This window comes from Micromys minutus, assembly GCF_963924665.1.
Source record: "Micromys minutus genome assembly, chromosome: 16".
Classification (NCBI taxonomy): Eukaryota; Metazoa; Chordata; class Mammalia; order Rodentia; family Muridae; genus Micromys; species Micromys minutus.
The window spans coordinates 35981674-36000683 of record NC_137985.1 but is presented as its reverse complement, the minus strand read 5'-3'; the positions used below and the strand labels follow the sequence as shown (position 1 = coordinate 36000683).

General features: G+C 46.3%; 1 protein-coding gene across 1 annotated transcript in view; it reads left to right on the top strand.

Moving 5' to 3' along the window:
* GRIK4 (glutamate ionotropic receptor kainate type subunit 4) overlaps positions 1–19010 on the top strand; it is a gene marked incomplete at both ends in the record, with an annotated part of 286472 nt that overhangs the window by 150326 nt on the left and 117136 nt on the right. Inside the window, one exon of the mRNA XM_080929959.1 lies at positions 2675–2728. Coding sequence (XP_080786085.1) covers positions 2675–2728 — 54 coding nt within the window. The remainder of the gene's footprint in view (positions 1–2674; positions 2729–19010) is intronic.

Sequence of the window (19010 nt, the reverse complement as noted above, 5' to 3'; positions counted from 1 at the left end):
AACTCATTGTTTCTGATAGCTGAGTAGTACTCCATTGTGTACATGTACCACAATTTTTGTATCCACTCATCTATTGAAGGACATCTGGGTTCTTTCTAGCTTCTGGCTATTATAAATAGAGCTGCTATGAACATTGTGGTGCATGTGTCTTTGTTGTATATTGGGGTGTCTCTGGAGTATATGCTCAGAAGTGGAATAACTGGATCTTCAGGTAGTACTATGTCCAATTTTCTGAGGAATCACCAGACTGATTTCCAGAGTGGTTGTACCAGTTTACAACCCCACCAACAGTAGAGAAGTGTTCCTCTTTCTCCACATCCTCACTAGCATCTGCTGTCATCTAAGTTTTGGATCTTGGCCAATCTGACTGGTGTGAGGTGGAATCTCAGGGTTGTTTTGATTTGCATTTTCCTAATGGCTAAGGATGTCGAGCACTTCCTTAGATGCTTCTCAGCCATTCCATATTCCTCAATTGAGAACTTTTTGTTTAGCTCTGTACCCCATTTTTAATAGGGTTGTTTGATTCTCTGGTGTCTAGCTTCTTGAGATCTTTGTGTACCTTGGATATTAGACCTCTATCTGATGTGGGGTTGATAAAGATCTTTTCCCACTCTGTTGGCTGCCGTTTTGTTTTCTTGACAGTGTCCTTAGCCTTACAGAAACTCTGCAATCTCATTAAGTCCCATTTGTCAATCTTTGACCTTAGAGCACGAGCCATTAGTGTTCTGTTCAGGAAATTTTCTCCTGTGCCTATGTGTTCTAAGGTTTTCCCTACTTTCTCATCTAATAGTTTCAGTGTACCTGGTTCTCCTCTCCCCTCTTACTTACACTCTTGGATCTTTACAGCCAAACTAATTGATGAACAGGGAAGTTTTTGGGGGAAGCCTGTTTCCTTGCTTCCCACCTGACATCTTCATAGTCATATGCAGGCAGTATTTCCAGCAAGCCTGGCCTCTATCCTCAGTCTTCCACAAGGCTCCTCATTCATCTCCTAGGGCTTACCGGGCTTTCTGGGGCCCTGGTATGCACTTGGGAGCCATGCTCTGGTTGGCAGCTCTTGGCAGCTTCTTGATTTGAGGAGGCTTTGCACAGTAATCCCCTACTTTATTGAGTGGCTGTTTCAGCAATGAACTCCATATTTACCCAGAATTCATGTCTTAAAAAGCAAGAATCTCTTGTGTTTTATCTCTAGGAAAGCAGGTTTCACAAAATGGATTTTAACTACTGACTATGCCCCTTAGCCTGCTCCTGGCTGGATGTGTCTGCAGTAGTAACATGGGTCTAGTGTTCCAGGCAGTTGGTGCTCTCATAGGAAAGATGTGAATGGGCACAGTAAGGTGTGAATAGAGGGTGGCCTCCTGCCTTATCATTGTCTTGAGAATGGGGAAGGAAATGTTAAAGGGAGGAGCCTGATGGAAACTTTGCACTCCGCGGCAGCCCCACTCCATCTTCATCTTGTCACCAAGCCTTTCAGGTGCCCACTGGGACAATGGTGGTGTCAGTGCATCCTGAATCTCAAGCAGCTGGGGAGATTCAAAGTTAAGAATGCTCGCAAAGTTATTTGAGTTCTTGTGAAAGAAAGAGGAAAATGCAATTATCCTGGTCTTGTTTCTTCTTTCCTTCTCCACAATAGTTATGACAAGAGCCATCTCCCAATGGCCCTGGGGCTGCAGGATATATATGAAAATCTAAGGGACTGTCAGGAGGGATGAGGGCCCTGGAGAGAGCCAGGCTCGTTACTTACATGATCTCCTTGTCAATTTCTATAGCACCTGTCACTTTCAAAGCCAGGCACACTGACAGGGAAGGTTGGTCAGGGGTGTTTGTGATGGCTACAGAGAGCAGACAAAAGGGAGGCTCTTCCACGACCACATTTCTCAGCTGTGGGATGGCATTACTGCATGGTGATCAAGGTGAAACATGTCATGGCCAACTTGTTCCTTAGCAGGAATAAAAGAATCGGGTTTGCAAATGGCTCATTTGATCTCTACATGGCTGCAGATACAGCCTGCTCGGGCCTTGTATACATCCTGAGAAATGCAGGTTTCACTCCTCATCACAGTCCCCAAGAGCGCTGTAGGTGCACTTCCATTAAGCTTGTGGTCCTGGGTGGGGGGCGGGGCAGTGTGGTTTGGTTTGATTACATGCTGTGGTATTTACGCTCCACGTGATCTCATGCAAGTGACTTGGTTATTGTTGTGCCAGTTTCTTCTGCTGAAAAATGGGAGTTGAAGAGGAAAAACAGTGCTTGTCTCCCTTCGGTTAACCCATCAGAAGGCTTTAGAGTACCTACCACAGACCTAATAGTGGGTAAAACTTAGCCAGTGTCATTGTTAGGAGTCATGAAGGTTATTCTAGTATGTCTCCTTATTTTCTTCATTTCCCTTAAATCCAGTCTGCTTTCTGTAATACTTATTCCCATTTGTGGCCATGTGTTATACATAAGAACACCAGATATGTGAATGTCACCTGGAGGGAGGTGGATAAAACATTCTCTAGAGGCTGAAGTTTCCGCCTTTCATCCTGTAGCTTCCACGGCCACTTGAGAACCAGCCAAGGTGTTCCTCTCCACTTTGTGCTGAGGGTTTGGGGGGTGGCAGATAAATGGTAGAGGTGGTGTCCTGTGCTTCCAGTGACCATCTTTTCCCTGATCTCCTTCTCTTTGCATTTGCAGGCAGCTGAACTGGGAATGGTGTCTGCCTACTACACATATATCTTCACCAACCTGGTAAGACATTTCCACAGTCCTCCTCCTTAGCATCCTGTTGTCAGTGGCCAGGGCTAGAGGGTCCTGATGAGATGATATCTGGAAGATGGTTTGTGGGGAAAGGAGGCAGAAAGAGCAAAAGCCAACATAGTGTCTAAGCATCCTGAAGACACAACATCCATAAGCCTGTGGGACGCACATGCCAACACTTCTCGCCCCACGAGAATGGGGATTTGGAGGCTCTTACGTTCATCTCCTCCGCCAGTGGTTTTATAGCAGTGATTCCTCAGGGCAGCTGGGTGATGGGTGAGCCTCCTCAGTGGGTACAGTTTCTGGTCTGCAGTAGAGTGTCATCCCCCCACCACAACCCCCCAGCCACAATGATAACTCAGAAGGAGGAAAACTAGGGCACAAGAAGTATGCATGTCTGATGGTGTTGTAACCATATGTGTCTCCGTGGGTCATCTTAGATAGACCTCTTATTTTACGGATGAGCACACTAGAACTTTATTGGATTAGGTTTAAGTTTTAGCTGAGCCAAAATAACAGCCATGTGCCCTTCAACAAAGCATTGAGCTGTGTGTGGTGTGCTGATTCATCAGATATGGACATGAATAGCTACATCACTGGGCTGTGTTTAAATTACAGAATTTAACACGTGGAACCATTTTGAAATTGTAAAGCATTAAGAACTGTGAAAATGCTGGCTGGTGGTGGCATAGGTCTTTTATCCCACCACTAGGGATGCAGAGGCAGGTGGATCTCTGAGTTCAAGGCCAGCCTGGTCTACAGAGTAAGTTCCAGGACAATCAGAGATACACAGGGAAACTCTGTTTCAAAACAAACAAACGAACGAACATGAAAATTATATATGGGTGTAAATATATATGGATATAGTATTTATTTATGTTTATAGTCAGCTCAAAAACAGTTAGAAACTAAGCAAACAAGCATTAAAATAAATAATCAGAGCTGAAGTCATGGCTCAGTGGTTAAGAGCACCTACTGGTTTTGCAAGGACCCAAGTTTGGTTCTTTCTATCCTCATGAATGGCTCCCAACCACCTATAACTCCAGCTCCAAGGGATCCAATGTCCCCTTCGGACTCTGCAGGCATCTGCACTTACATGCTCACACTAGCACACAAAGACATGTAATTAAAAATCTGATCTCTTAAAATGTGTAACTTTTATGTAGGAATCATGCGGAGATATCTAAGAAGTCACAAAGGTAGCTATATATATTTGTCCATCGTGGGTCCCAGTGCGGCTTTCCTTAGGCCTCTGCTCGTGAGTTCCACCTGTCATACCCTTCCTCCCACTGCTAAACCTTAGCAGCCACTGTGTCCCACCTCCCTAACTTTAGAGTTTGAGAAAAGTGGCACCACAAATGACCTTCTAAGGCAGCATGTACTTATGGTCAAGAGCCCTGGGGTCCCACCTGGGCTTTTGCATCTTGACTGCTGTTCAGGCTTCATGGTTTAGCTGGCCCTTGATTTTCTCAGCTCGCAGGCTGGACAATGTTTTGTTGTTCTTCTGCGTACTATTACCGATCAGCATCCAGAGAAGTTTGTTTTATTTTACAAGTCACTTGACTCGGGGTAGTCATGACTTTTCTCAGTGCTGTGACTAAATACCTGACAAGAAGCAGCATGCCGGAGGAAGGATTTCTTTTGACTCACAGTTTGAGGGGACAGTCCCATCATGTTGGTTAAGGCATGTCTGGGAGTCAGGCTGGAAACTTGGGAGTTTGAAACATACCCCATTTTTAAATATGGACATAGTGGGATGGGGCTGGAACTGGAATCAGGCTGTAATCTATAAGGCTCAGCCCTCAGTGAGCGTCTTCATTGAGCGTCTTCATTCAGCTAGATGCCTACCTTCCCAGGACTGCATACTTCCCCAAATGTCATTGGCTGGGAAACAAGCATTCAAACACAGAGCCTGTAAGGGGTATTTCACACCCAAATAATGATACTAGATAGCCCCTTCATCCAGATGTGCTCTCAGATGTGCTCCTGAGTATTTCTTGTATACTGTGTCTTGGTTAGTATTCCTATTGCAAGGCAACTCTCATAGAGGCAAACATTAATTGGGGCTGCCTGGTTTCAGAGGTTCAGCCCATCACCGTCATAGCAAGGAGCGTAGCATGCTTTGTAAAAACCAAAAAAAAATTCAGACAGTAAAATATAGAGAATTCTACTTCTAGAATTGGGCGCAGACTACATGCTCATCCTAGGGCAATAAAGAGCAACTTCATTGAAGAAAGCTGTTGAAGTAAGGTAGGGTCCTTCTATACACCCAAGGAAAGGAAGACTGCTCCAGGATAAGAGACTATACCCTCAGATGATTCGTGGCATGCCCAGAAAACAGCAAGGGCCTTTAAACTCATGAATTCCTAGGGTTGTGAGATCACTTGTTTTTATCCACCATTCTGTTGACACCCTTCTTTGAAAATAACCAGTGAGCTGTAAGATGCTTGCTAATAAACAGAATTCAGCCTCACAGCTTGGATGCTTCAACCTTACAAAGAGAAAGGTGGCTTGTTAGTAAAGACTTTGCTGACAGTGTGCATAGGATGGTTTAGAAGGTCATGCAGTCTCCCTTCTGGGAACTGGGACAACTCTCTTTCATGGTCCTGCAGTATTTAAGAGATGCTTGTTTAAAGAAACAGGTCTGGATTGACCATCGGTACCGTGGACAGCTCCCGCTTTGGGGCTGCCTTGGAATTGCTAACCCAGAATGAACCAATCTCTTCCTTCTGGTATGGGGTTTCCCTCCATCCATTCAAGGAAGTCATTGGTTTGCACTTGAGAGTACATGGCTGGTTCCTCAAACTTCCGGCCTATACCTAACATTGTGGTTTACTATAACTGTTTTTTACTTGTAGCACAGGGTGACCTCAGAACTAATGGTAATCTTTCTACCTCAGCCTCCTGAGGGCTGGAGTTACAGGTGTCTGCCACCATGCCTAGCCCATGGAACCATTTATTCAAGTCTGGTGTGCATGCAGAACACCATGCATAATGTATATTCACAGAGCAAAGCGCCATCTCCAAGTGAGCACACCTGTGTAAGCAGCCTGTACATCCAGAAATAGAATGTCACCAGAACCCCAGAAGTCCCCCTCACTCCCCTCAAAATGCAAAATAGAAAAAAAAACTCCTTTGTTTGCCTTTTTTTCCCCTTCTATCTAACACTGCAGCTGTGAATCCAAAAAATTAACATGTAAAAGTGGAGAAGAGGATTAGGCTATTCCCATGGCAATGCAGATGGGTTTGCTTAAGGTGAGGGGGTATCTGGGGCAGCCTGGGCAAGTTGGCAGGAGAGGAGAGAGATTAAAGTACAGTTCTGCTTTTTTTGTCTGAGACTGTGGTGGGGGTGTGGACCGAGAGAGGAGGGAAGAAAGGCGGGTGGATGGGGTGAGGCTGCCTGCACTGTACTAGCCGGCCACGGAGGCACCTTGCGTCAGACAGCGGCAGTAGCTAAGGATGGAGCTGGGCATCTCCATATCACCAAGCCACTAAGCAAACAGAAGGGAATAGTTCCCCAGCACTGGTCAGAAATAGATTGGGGTGCTGGCTTGGGTTTGTAGGAGAACAACTTCCGATCTGCCATGGGCCATACTGTTTATCACCCTGCTCTCTTCTTGGAGGGTGACGATGTTCTCTAGTAAGAGAAATTTACTCTCAAGTCAGGAGGCTAGGATACCAAATCTTCATAGTACATTGTCTTCTCTGGGTGACTTTAGGAAAGCCTCACAGACTCTCAGGGCCCTGTTTAGAGATAAGAGAACCTTACCATGGACTTTTCTGAATGGTCTGTGACAAAGCCTCCTGAGTCCCTAAGGAACCATGTGGCTTTTTCATGCTTTCCTCCTTGTTGGTGGGCACTGGGTGAAAATAACTCTGTGCTCTGCCTCAGCCAGAGTTCTTTGCACCTGAAACCATCAGGACTCAGGCCTGCCTGTGGGATTTCAAGCAGAAAGCAAAGATCTCACCAATCTCACCATTGGAGTGATGCTGCTTGGGAAACAGTCAAGAAACAGAAGCAGGAACGCTGCAGCAATCCATCAGTGGGAGAATGTTCTGAAGGCTGCTTTCCAGTACATAGTTTTTCCAGCAGGAAGAGGATTCAGTAGGGGTAAAATGTAGTTTGGGGGCCAGACTTGCTGACTGGAGCTTTCAGTGTTTGGAAGCAGTGCAGAAGGGCTCTGTAGTGTAGGAGGAGCTCCAACATACTCTGAAGCTCCCTCAACCACACAAGTCGCAGGCGTTTTCTTCTTTCTCACTCCCTCTCGGGCCCTCGGGAAACCCCATCTTGTCCCCTCTCTCTCACTTTTGCAACAGTGATGTAAGGTCTCAGGTCTGCCTCTTGAAAACCAGGATAGAGAACTGGAAAAGACACAGACCTGGGCATGCAATAGACAGGCCCTTAGCCTCTAGCCTGAGGAGCTACCTGCTGTACCGACTACTTAACCTGCCTGAGCTCTGGTGACCTCTTTGGTCAGTGGGCCCTGTACCTAGCTCAGAAGAGCAATCAGCTCACAATAAGAGTTTAATAAAGGGGAGCTATTATGTTAGAGAGTCTTGGCTTTACTTCTTGTAGGTTCACAGGAACAGGAAACATTTTGCTCCCCGGAGAATGATTCCCAAAATATTGTTTCCTTTATTTCTAGTGAATGGTCGGTTATTATATGCATGAGCATGCTTTCCATTTCAGGTTGTTTGTATCTATGCCAATAATTACTGAGTATTGACCAGGTCCCCACATCCCAGTCCCAGCCAGGTGTTAAGAACACTGATTGACATAGGGCATCTGCAATAAATGAATTAAACTGACAGCTCTGGGTTCGATCTGTTGATGACCTATAGCAAGAGTTTAGGACAAAATGACCAATCATAAATTAAACATTAAGCCATCAATCCACTGAACCTTGTTCATGCTACACAAAGCATAGTTTCTTTCTCAGTCAGGGCCTGGGCACTGGGGAGAGTGTGCATGCCAACTTTAAAGTTTGAGTGACAGGGAAGATTGATGCAGGAAGTGTTGCTGAGTCAGGGAAAAAAATGAGGCTGCTCTTGGGTCTGGCAGAGCCCAGCAAACTCTATGGCTTAAAAGCCAGGCTGCTGAATCCAAAGAAACCTAACTTGGTGGCTGGGGGACAAGAAGGTGTAAGGTAATGAGAGACACTTCAGCAGCAGAATATAGACCTGCGTTTCAGTCAATGTCCCCGCTCTGGCCAGAATAAAAGTATGCAGTCACAGTGCACAAGAGAACATTAATTCTCTTATTTTTTTTCTAGATAGATTTAGGGGTGCTCATATTTGGTGGTACAATCAATCAGCAAAGCAACTTCTTGCCCCCATTTATGATTGTAATGAGGCACACATCAGTTCCAGGAGAGCAGGTCTTCGATCAGGAGATGGAACTGGCACCCAGGTGATGTGGGAGCCCTGGGACAGGGGGTTGGCTCATGGGGTTCAAATTACAAAACACGAGAAGTCATAGAAAGCCAGAGGTGTGCATGGCCAGAGGTCAGTATAATGGAAGCTAATAGGAGGAAGTGAGGCCTGGCCAGCAAAATAGGTAAGCATTGGGCTGAAGAGGGAGATCATGGGCTGAGAAAGGGGCAAAGCAGGGCAAAGACAATCACTGTGCAAAGCCATAAGGCAACACATACACACAGAGAGCTGGTTCCTGCCCTGGTGCAGAAGTCACTCAATCAACCTTCCTTCTTTCTCTTATATGCTTGCTTTCTTCATTGTCACTGCTGTGTGTGTGTGTGTGTGTGTGTAAGTCTATATAACATTAAATTTTCCATTTTAAGCACTTAAGTTTACAGTTCAGTGATGTCAACACATTCCCATATATAAACCATCAGCACCATTTCTAAGACCCAAGGAAACACAAAACCAACAACTCCAGTTTCTTCTACCCTGGCAACCTCTCTTCTTTCTTCTGTGTGAATGCAGTTCTTCTTGTTTCTCATCCAGGGACCTTATACAATTTGACTTAGTTGGTGTCTGGCTTATTGCACTATTGTGATGTTTTCTAGGTATATCCGTATCTTGCCACATATCAGAATATCATCTCCTTTGTCTTAACAAAAATTCTATTATGATAGAAATACCCACCATAAAGCTTACCAGCTTAGTTTGGTGTGTCTTTCAGTGGCATTAGGCATGTTCGCATTGCTGACCATCATCTTCACCCTCCATGTCTACCTCTTCCATCTTCCCAAACTGAAACACTGCTCTTGTTACACAGGCATCCTGATCCCCTCCTCCTCCCAGACAGCTGCTGGCCACAAAACCCACTTCTACATCTTTTACTTAATATGACTGCGTGCTTCATGGAAATGAAGTTATACAATATTTATCCGTTTGTGTCTGGCTTGTTTTATGTAGATGGCATCTTTAAGTCTCATCCTTCTTCAAGCTGAATAATATAGCATGGTGTATATATATCTCATTCTGCACATCAGACTCATCAGTGTCTGGTGTTGTGGCTAATAGTCTCAAGAGCATGCATGTGTAAATATCTCTTTCACTTTCTGCTTTCACTCCTCCTGGGTTATGCACCTAACAAGAGAACTTGCTGTACTAGACGGTCATCACATTTTAATTTATTGAAAAATCACCAAACCTTTCTCTAGAATGACTGCACCATGCTTCAATCCCGACAGCAATGCACAGGAGGTGGAGTTTCCCTACAACCAAGCCAGTATTTCTTAATTTTCATCTCTTAGTACAAGCCTCTCTGGTGGGTGAGAAATGCTCAGATAGACTTCTTTCTCGTTAGAGTTTGCAGATTGGGAAAGTCAAGACCCCCACGGGTGTAGTTGAGGGTCCTTCTAATGAAGAATCTTTGTAGTAAGAGAAGGCAGCTTGTGTTTAAGAGCCCAACCCTGATGGACGTTCAGGACAGGTGAGAAGCCTGTTTCTGGGGGGTGCAGTGACTTGCATGGACCTGGGGCTCTTGGGACTTTGATTTTCCCATTGGTAAGATGTGAATAGGGGTAATGCCTATCCCTAAAAGCTCTTAGTAGACATTTGAAAATAGCTGTTGGCGGCAATGTGGCTGCTAAGCAGAGCTAACTGCTACAGCTAACCAACCCACAAGGCCCACAGTTTCACTGTGCACAGGCAAACATGCGGTCTCTTACTACGGCAAGGGATGGGTTCTAGGACCCTTTCTGAATTAAAAAAAAATGATGCATATGTTCAAGTTCCTCCTTTAAATGATTGTGGTATTCTCTTCCACATACTTTAAATGGTCTCTAGATGAATACTTACTATAATGTAAATGCTAGCGGTTATTATTTGGAAAGATTTAGGGAACAGTGAGAAGGTATCTGTGCTTGCTCAGCACAGACCTCATGTTCCCTGACTATTTTCAGTCATCTATTGGATGTATCCATGGTGCAGAACCCACAGATATAGAAGGCAGACTGTACATTTCTTACCGGAAGTTCAACAAGGGTAGCCCTGATAGAAATAGCCTCAAATAAGGTCACTTAGGGTACCAGGCATCTTCTAGCTTATAAATGTATCTCATAAAGCCCAGAGTGGGGGAAACCATGGAGGCTCACACACAGAGAAATTTAAGAGACAAGCCTTGAAGTGCTGCAGATCCCTTCTTACAATTCCATTGGCTAGATCTCATTACATGACTGCACATCACTGCCAAGGTGTCTGGGAAATGTAGTTTAGTTTTGTGCCTAGGCAGAAGAGGAAATAGGTTTGGTTGTTAGCAAGTAATCTCTACCACATTATTGAATTACTAACGGATACTGTGCTTCTCTTTTGTGTATGCTGCAAGAGCAATTGACACCAGGACCTTGGCTTGTCTGTTTAGATGAGAACTGATCCTAAGAGTGGGTATTAGCACCTGTTGGATCCCCAGTAACCAAGATTGCTGGGGGCTTAGAATGTGCCTGCCTGGATGGGGTGCACCCAAAATATACTTTATTTGTCTGCTGAGTGGAATGGAATAAAGTCTCTGTCCTCCAGCCTGCCTCACCGTGGTTGGAGAAACCTTTGTTTCCCAAGACACAGCAGGTTAGATACAGGACATGAAGAATTGGGGCTCTGGGCAAAGCTCTATCTGGTATTGTGGCTGACGGGTTGAAAAGAAGAGGTGAAGGAGAAAGCTAGGTTAGAGCTAATAAATCTGGATGGGTTCTCCAGCTGTTAATGAACACAGCAAGAGCTGCAATCACTTCCTAATAGGAAAGATAAGATCACCCTAATCTACTGTCAGAGAGCTCAGGCAGGCGATGTGCCCATAGGAGGGAGCTACCATCTTTTTGGCAAGAATTGCAGAGATCTAGGAGTTAAGTCAAAAGTCTCATGAGATGCCAATAAGGTGGAAAATGTGAGTATGAGGAGCCTGGGCATCCTCTAGCCTCACAGGTAGCCCGGATCTCTGTCACTACCACCATCTCTCTGCTACCACTATGGGGTGCATATGAAAGCAGTAGCTCCCCAGACTTGTCCCCTGGGGGAATCTAGAGAGAAGCAAAGGGGAGATAATTTTGGCAGGAGGAGGAGTCAAGGCACTGGGCTGGCAGTGAAGCCACCTGAACATCAACAGCTAATCCCTGACGCTGGGTGACAACGATGGCTGTACTTGCTGTCTGTTGAATGACTTTTCTGTACAGGGCCCTGTAAACACTACGCCGTGGTCATTTTCCCACGTAAGCCTCACATCAGCTCCAGCAGAAACAGCTCCGTCGTTCCCATTGACAAGAGCCGAGGCTGACAATGCTTTGGTCTCTTGCTTGTAGTGGAGCCAGATCATAAAGCCAGGCAGTTAGCTCTTAACCGCCCCGCTTAGTCATTCTGTTGTCTACACAAGCCATTCCCTCTTGCTGAGCTTAGTTCTCTGTCTGTTTATTATGGTTTTGCACAAGGTGATCTCTGAGGGTCTTTCTAAGCTTTGGACTTGTTTCTCTGTGCGTTGTTTGGGGGCAATCCAATTCACAATGTCCTGGGGATAGAACTGTTTTTCTGGAAATTGGGGAGAACGACACACTCAATGGAGGCCCCATGTGGCCCGCCTGTTTAGCAGAGCCTGCTTAGGTCTTTTCTGTCACAATTATAGCCAGGTCTTAGCAAGCCCTGCAGTAATCACCCTTCCACGTCCCAGGCACTCCCTCCTTCAGCAAAAAAGGTATGCTCGGCTGGCCTTCCTCCCCTTGGTTCCTTTTACTGCCAAGCAGACTTGAGTTTGTATTTATTTTCCAAAGGCTTATCAGCAAGATTAGCCATAAGTAATTGAAATTGCTAAAATTATTACTGGAAGGGGAACCAGGGCAGACAGAGAGAAAAGGCAATTAGTTTCTGGAGAAAGGGTGAATGCCTTTATCCCAATCTTTCACTCCTTTCTATGGCGAGCCGGCCCTGTCCATCTTCCAGGTATTCTTTAAATGGCACTTTTCCACCGAAGTCTTCCTGACACATCACCAGGTTGAGTGTGTTGTCACTTTAACAGTGTGTGTGTGGTATGCTCATGCTGTAGGCTCTTCCAACTTAGTTAAACACACACAAACATATACACTTGTACCCACACAAACACACATGCATACATGCACATACACACACTAATAATGCACACATGTATACACATGCACACACACACAAGCACACACATACACACACACACACTCACGGATGCATACACTCACAATCACATGTGCATGCCAGAGAAAGACATCTGATATCTTGGTCTTTTGCTCTAGGTCTCCCTCACTAAAACGGAAGCTTCCATTTCTGCTAGGCTGGCTGGCCAGCTAGCTCCCAGGATCTAGCTATCTCAACATCTAAACACCGAGGTTCAGGCATAGTGGTCATGTTCAGCTTATGCATGCACACATATTTAAACTCAGGTCCAAACACAGTAAGTACTCTCACCCATTGAGGCAGCTTGCCAGCCTTGCTCACAGTTAGCCCTGCCCAGGCTCTAAGCTTCATAAAGTCCAGACCAAGTCTGTCTCCTCCATCTCTGTAAACCTAGTGGCTCACAGGAGCATAATAGATACTCAACCAATGTTTATCTAGTGGGCGAATGGATTATTTCTTCACATTCTTGAGTTCTGGGCATGGGAGTTCTGGCTCATCTCCTTACATCCAAAATGAATTCAGTTCATCCTCTCAAAAGCTCTCCAGCTAAAAGGAGCCCAGGGGGGGGGGGTTGGTTGGCTGCAGTCCAGCCTGGGAATCGCTTCCCTATCCCTAGGATGCCTCTGCACATATGTAGCCCACATAGTCACGGGTAACTGCTGAATCTCGAGTGCTCTTCCTCTCATTCCAGCCTGGGTAGACTTGAACCAAAGGGTATGAGGGACCGATGAGGTGGTTTATTCAGGATCCAAGACGCAGAGTTTGGAACTCCGCAGAGGGTGGGAGATGTCAAAACCTGAGGTCAGGTTAGAGCTAAGAATAGTGTGTCAAAAGGAAAATGGAATTCAAGGCTAGCCATGATTGATTGAGGTGGGGGTGGGGTAGGGGTGGGGCACTTCTCTGTCATCAAGAGGTACTGCTGACCATACTGTGCCCTGGTGATCTGTGGTCACATGGCTTCATGAGGCCTAAACCTGGTACCCGACTTGTAAACTAAGAGCCCAAGGGTCTTCAGAACAAATCCCATTTTTTCAGAACTGAAAGGTCACTTTTAGAGGAGTCCCCCACACACATGCTGGGCACAGGAGGAGTATGACGACAGTGGTGGTAGCAGTGCTTTGTATCATAGAGGCAGGCAGGGCCTCAGAGCATAGGGAGTGTGGCTTTTACTCTGTGCCTGCCTTATGCTAGATGTTCATGTGGCCACTGCTTTACCTATAGGACTTCATAGTTGTTACTTTTCTTGTTTCTATGACAAGATGTCTGGTCAAAGTAGGAAGGAAAGAAAGAAGGAAGGAGGGAGGGAGTAAAGGAAGGAAAGAAGGAAGGTAGGTAGAAAGAAAGGAAGGAAGGAAGGAGGGAAGAAGGGAGGGAGGGAAGGGAGAGAAAAGGAGGGAAGGAAGGAGGAAGAGAAAGACGGAGGAAGGAAGGGAAGGAGGGAAGGAGGAAGGGAGGGAGGGAGGAAGGGAGGGAAGACGGGAGGAAAAGAAAGAAGGAAGGAAGGTTTTATTTGGGTGAAATTTGACAAGAGAGAGTCCACCATGGCAGGAAGGTATATTGGATAGGGACAGGAAAACATGAAGGGCTGGTCACATTCCACTTATAATCAGGAAGCAGAGAGATGTGAACTTGAAATGGTGTTCCAACCCCTTTCCCATTTTCATTCAGCCCAGAACTGGGTACAGGGGAACGTGCTGTCCCCATTCAGAGCGGATCTTCTCTCCTCAGTTCAAGTTCCCCGGAAACACCCTCACAGGCATGCCCCAGGGCTTTTCTCCTACACGATTCTAATCCCATCAAACTGTCAATCGAGATTAATCATCACAGACCCGTTGGCAAAGTAAGATAATGGTGCTTCATGAGTAGCAGTGAGGAGGCTTCTAATCCTCAGTTGATGGCTGGTGAATCTTGCCTTCTCGCTGTCCCCAACCCTTTCTCCCCCCATTGACTATATCCACCTGGAGATATCATTTTCTGATGTCTGCCTCTGGCTTTCTCAACTCCAGACCTCTCATTAGAAAAAAAATTTCAAAATTAGGCTCACCTAGTTAGAACTACAGTTTCTACTATGTCTGATTTTTTTTTTTTGCAGATTGTTCACACTTTCATTGAAAGAGTACAACACACACACACAAACACACACACACACACATACACACACATAAACACACACACACAAACACACACACACACACACACACACACACACACACACACACACACACACATATACACCAACCAGCCAGCCAGCCAGCCAGCCAGAACTACAATCCATCAGTCGGCCAACTTTCTGGGTGCCAGAGCAATTGATTCTAAAGTGTAGTTTATTGTAAAATTATTAAGAGTCCACACATATTTCAGCTTTATCGAGCCCTTTAGGAGAGACATTCTGCATATTCCAGTATACTTTGGTGAATAAATGCAGATTTATATCAGCTCTGGGTAGAATAATGAAGTAAAAGCTCCCCCATGAGTCTGTCTGAGCTCTGAACGTCTCCCCCACCCCTACCCCCTTCCCCCTGAATGCATGCCTGAGAGGTGGCAGGTACCCCAGAGACAGATGTCTGCTGGGCCCACACAGCCTAACAGCCTCTTTAGGAGGAGGTGTGACTCCAGCATGGTGTTCGGCGAGGATCCTCCTCGCAAGTGTGCTCTGAGTCACCGTTGGAAAGTGTGGGCGTGTTTGTAAAGAGCAGTGGTAGGGAGAGTCAGAAGGAGGTTCCAGGGGCATTAACTAATGTTTCAAGTTTTGCTTTTTGTCCTTTGAATTTTCTTTGAGACTTCATACTCTTTCACAAGGGTAGCCTGTCCTGTGTGAGGCAGGGAAATAGGAAAAGCTCGAACACCCCCCACCCCAGTAGGCCTAAATTAGCACCATTCTCTTGATGGTAGTTTATCATAAAAGGATGTCCCAGACCAATAGTCACAATCAGAAGCAGAAGATTATTCATCGGACAACAGTGAGACAATTGTCCTCATCCAGAGAGATGAGTGTGACTGTCCTAAACAGGTCAGAATTGTGAACTGCCTCAAGGCACACGCATGGGAAGGGATGGGGTTTGACTGGTCTCGAAGCTGGTACAGCCCCGCTTCCTTCAAAGCAGGCTTCCAGACACTCAGAAATGTCTGTGAGGAGAACTCTGCTCAAGGGTTCTGCCCTTGGCCCTGGCCATGGGAACTGCTAACCCTGAGACTTGAAGAAAGAGGAGCAACATTGCCAGGGAACTGTGGAAGCCTTGGCAGCAGAAGTCAGTGGGCACACCTATCTACAATGCCACATGCTCGGGGGGGGCATTTGAATGAAGGAACTGCTTTCCTGTGGCTGCTCACAGGCCTTTCCAGGGAGAGAGATGAAAACCTCAGAGGTGGGACCCGTCCCTCGATGAGTGAAGACAGCCAGTTGTCCCAAGCTACGTGGCAGGCTAAAAACCTGCTGTGCCCAAGATACTCTGCTTTGTCCCTCCATGTGTGTTCTCCTCATGGTGAGAGTTTAGGAAGGTCCGTGAATGTCCAGTGAAGGGAGAATGAGGCATGAGGCGAGTTATCTCCAAAGAAAATGCAGCACTAGCCCCAGGTCTACAGAATCGTGGAGAATGGATGTGAGCCAGTTATGCCTTCATCCTCCTCAGAGCTGATGTGGAAGGAAGAGTCTAGCCCATGGCCTCACAATGGCACTACACTGACTATGCCTGTGCCATCTGGTTACCAAGGCAAGGCAGGTGTATCTGTAGGATTTAGGAGGGTTCAGTCCAGGTGGAACAGGGATGTGTAAGAACAGTACCTGCGGTAGCTTCTGGAATAGCCTTCTATAAAGTGCCCTGGCTTGGGGTGGCTTGGGGTGGAGGCATAGAAGCATTGTGGCGGTTCAGAAGACCCAATTATTAGGCAAACACCTTTGTTGATGTTGAACAAACAGGGTGAGAGCAAAGATCAGTCCCCTTGGGGCTCCCAGACCTGAGTTAGAAGTACTTGTGTTTCATTTATTTAATAAAAGATAGAACTCATGCCTGTCTTTGCTTTCAGCTCTGGCACACACTTTTGAGTTTCTCCTGAGCGCAAGTCAGCTTGTTCCTGGGTGCACCAGGCTGCTCGTAGAAAATAAATCAAACTGAAGTAAGAAGCGGGCTCTGTGGATGTCTCTGGCTCAGTATCTCCGGAAACATAACAGGAATGTCCCCTCTGACTGTCCAGAACATCTGTCTGATGAGGCTTAGGAGAGAGGGAGGTGGTGCTGACTCCTGTCACGGAGTTCTTAAACAGGCACAAGTCCTACTAATTTAGAGAGAGTCATGTCACCACCTCTACTGTCTGTTGAGCTAGCAATGTTGTCTACCCTCAAGAAGATGTATTAATAAAAATCTACCCATTTTCACAAGCTGGAGCAGTAGCAAGAGCTCTCTCTGGCTCTGGGTGTAGTGGGGTGCTAGATGTCACTCCAAGCACTTGATCTTTGTATGTAAAGGGACAAACATGTGTATAAGCACAGTCACTAGAGGTTGTCCTTTGAGGTGCTCCACAGGCATCATCCACCTTGTTTTCTCAGATGATCTCCCTGGCCCGGAGCTCACTGAGTAAGTTCTGCTGGCTGGTTGTCAAATTCTAGGGTTCCATCTACCACCCTTTTCCCAGCAACGCGATTATGACGGCATGTCACCTTGCCCAGAGTTTTGGGTAGGTCCCAGGGATCAAACTCAGGTCTCCATGCAAGGCATGTCAAGCCTTTTGCTGACAGAGCTATCTTCCCAGGCCCTATATTCAAGATCTTTAAGCAGCAACAGTGACCCTGCAAGGTAGAGTTGTGGTTCTGTAAAGCAGAAAAGTGAGGCTCAGCGAAGGTTGAATCCTGCCTGTCTTCCGGTCACGTGGTGTGTGAGAGGATTTGCCATTTCTCCCCTGCCAATCTCTTGTCTTCTCCTGTTGTTTGACATTGGTGCACAGTATCAATTTCCTATCATCATACAAGTGATCACAATGTTAGCTGCCCGTGCAGGTCATCAGTTTGGCTTAACATGATGGGACTCTTCTCAGGCTGTGACAATCAAGATTTTCACAGATTTTGTTGTCACCTGCAGCCCAGGACCCTCTTCCCAATTCATGCCTGTCACTGGCCAATTCACTTTATTGAGGCTAGACGGATGACATCTCTGTTTCCTTCTGCCGCTCGGCTTGAGTGAGCTCCAAACATCTAGAGCAGCCTTTGTCCATGGGCTGCTGCATCTCACGAGCAGGAGACATCACTCTAGCCCCGTCCCCCACTCCTTACCTATTAGATCTCTTTGACTTTCTGTCTTCCATCCGACTGCTTTTAAAGCACTTGTGGGTAAGGTGGATAAAGTTTACCACATGGTATAAACTAGTTACAAAAGCAGAGTTCTCCATAGTCCCAGTTGTAGGGATGGCCTGAGCATGTGAGTGTGTGTGTGTGTGTGTGTGTGTGTGTGTGTGTGTGTGTTTGTGTGTGTGTGTGTGTGTGTGTGTGTGTGTGTGTGACACTCTTGTGTATGCAGGAATGTGGGGAGTACTAAGTGTCAGTACTTAGACCCTACCTACAGTGCACACTAACTGTAAATCAACTGATTCATGTACTTTCCCCATGACCATCAAGAAGGGCTAGAGAACACAAGAGGTAGCCAGGGAACCAGGAAGTGTCACTGCAGACAGTTGTGGCAGGAAATCAGTCCATTCCCTGTCTGCATGTATCTGGGAGCGCCTGGCTTTGGGCAGGGTGTCTCCCTGGGTCTCTGATGGTATGTAAGTGGGGTTCTTGAGCAAAGTAAAGGGAGAAACTGAGGTCTTCTGAGACTTCCATAGCTACTAGAGGTGCTTTCTGCCCTGAGGAATTCAGGTTCTGCTGAGAAGAGTGTTTGGGATTAATGTCTGTTTGGGCAGAGCAAGAATGAGATGAAAACACACCATGGCAAATCATATTATTATTATTATTACATTCTAAGTGCTATTGTATTACAAGCACCATTAGGAGTAGCAAGTACTGTTATTATTAAGCAATCCAGCTTCTCCATCCTCCACTCAGTGTCAAAGGCATCTACAGCTCAATTAATCACCGTTGGAGGCATCCTGCGTGCTGCTTCCCAGTTGCTGGCAGTCTGCGTGCACAGCCCGGGGGTAACAGGGAACCTGTCATCCTGTCAGAAACTTCACCTTGTGACACCTCTTGCAAATACTGAAGCCTGGCTTTTGTCTTGAAGGAAAGTTAAAGATCCTCTGGGGGTTCCCCAATTCCCTAGAGTAAAGCCCAAACTCCTGACCACCAGTCCCGAAGCCCCTTACAAACTTGCGCCTTAGCTTCTTCCTGTCTTGCTTCCCATCCCTCCCCTACCTATGGGCCTCCGCTGTGGATGCTTCTGCCTGATGTTGAAACACCTTTGAGGACCTAGTGGCCTGGAACACATCATAGTCAACAAGCTGCCCTCCTCTTGTGGAACCTGCTGCAGGGGTGGGGCAAGCAGAGTCAGTAAAGAGGTAGAAACCATTGATTGACAGCATCACTCATCTTCCCAGACCACTATGCCCATGGTGAGAGGGGAGGTGCCTTAGGCATGCTTCTATATACTTATATACCTGAATGCATGGAGTAATGCACTGGGACCTGGGGAAGGAGATCCTGGCCTTCTGATATGAAGGTAAGAGGTCTCACTAGCAGTCGTAAGTGCAGAGGACC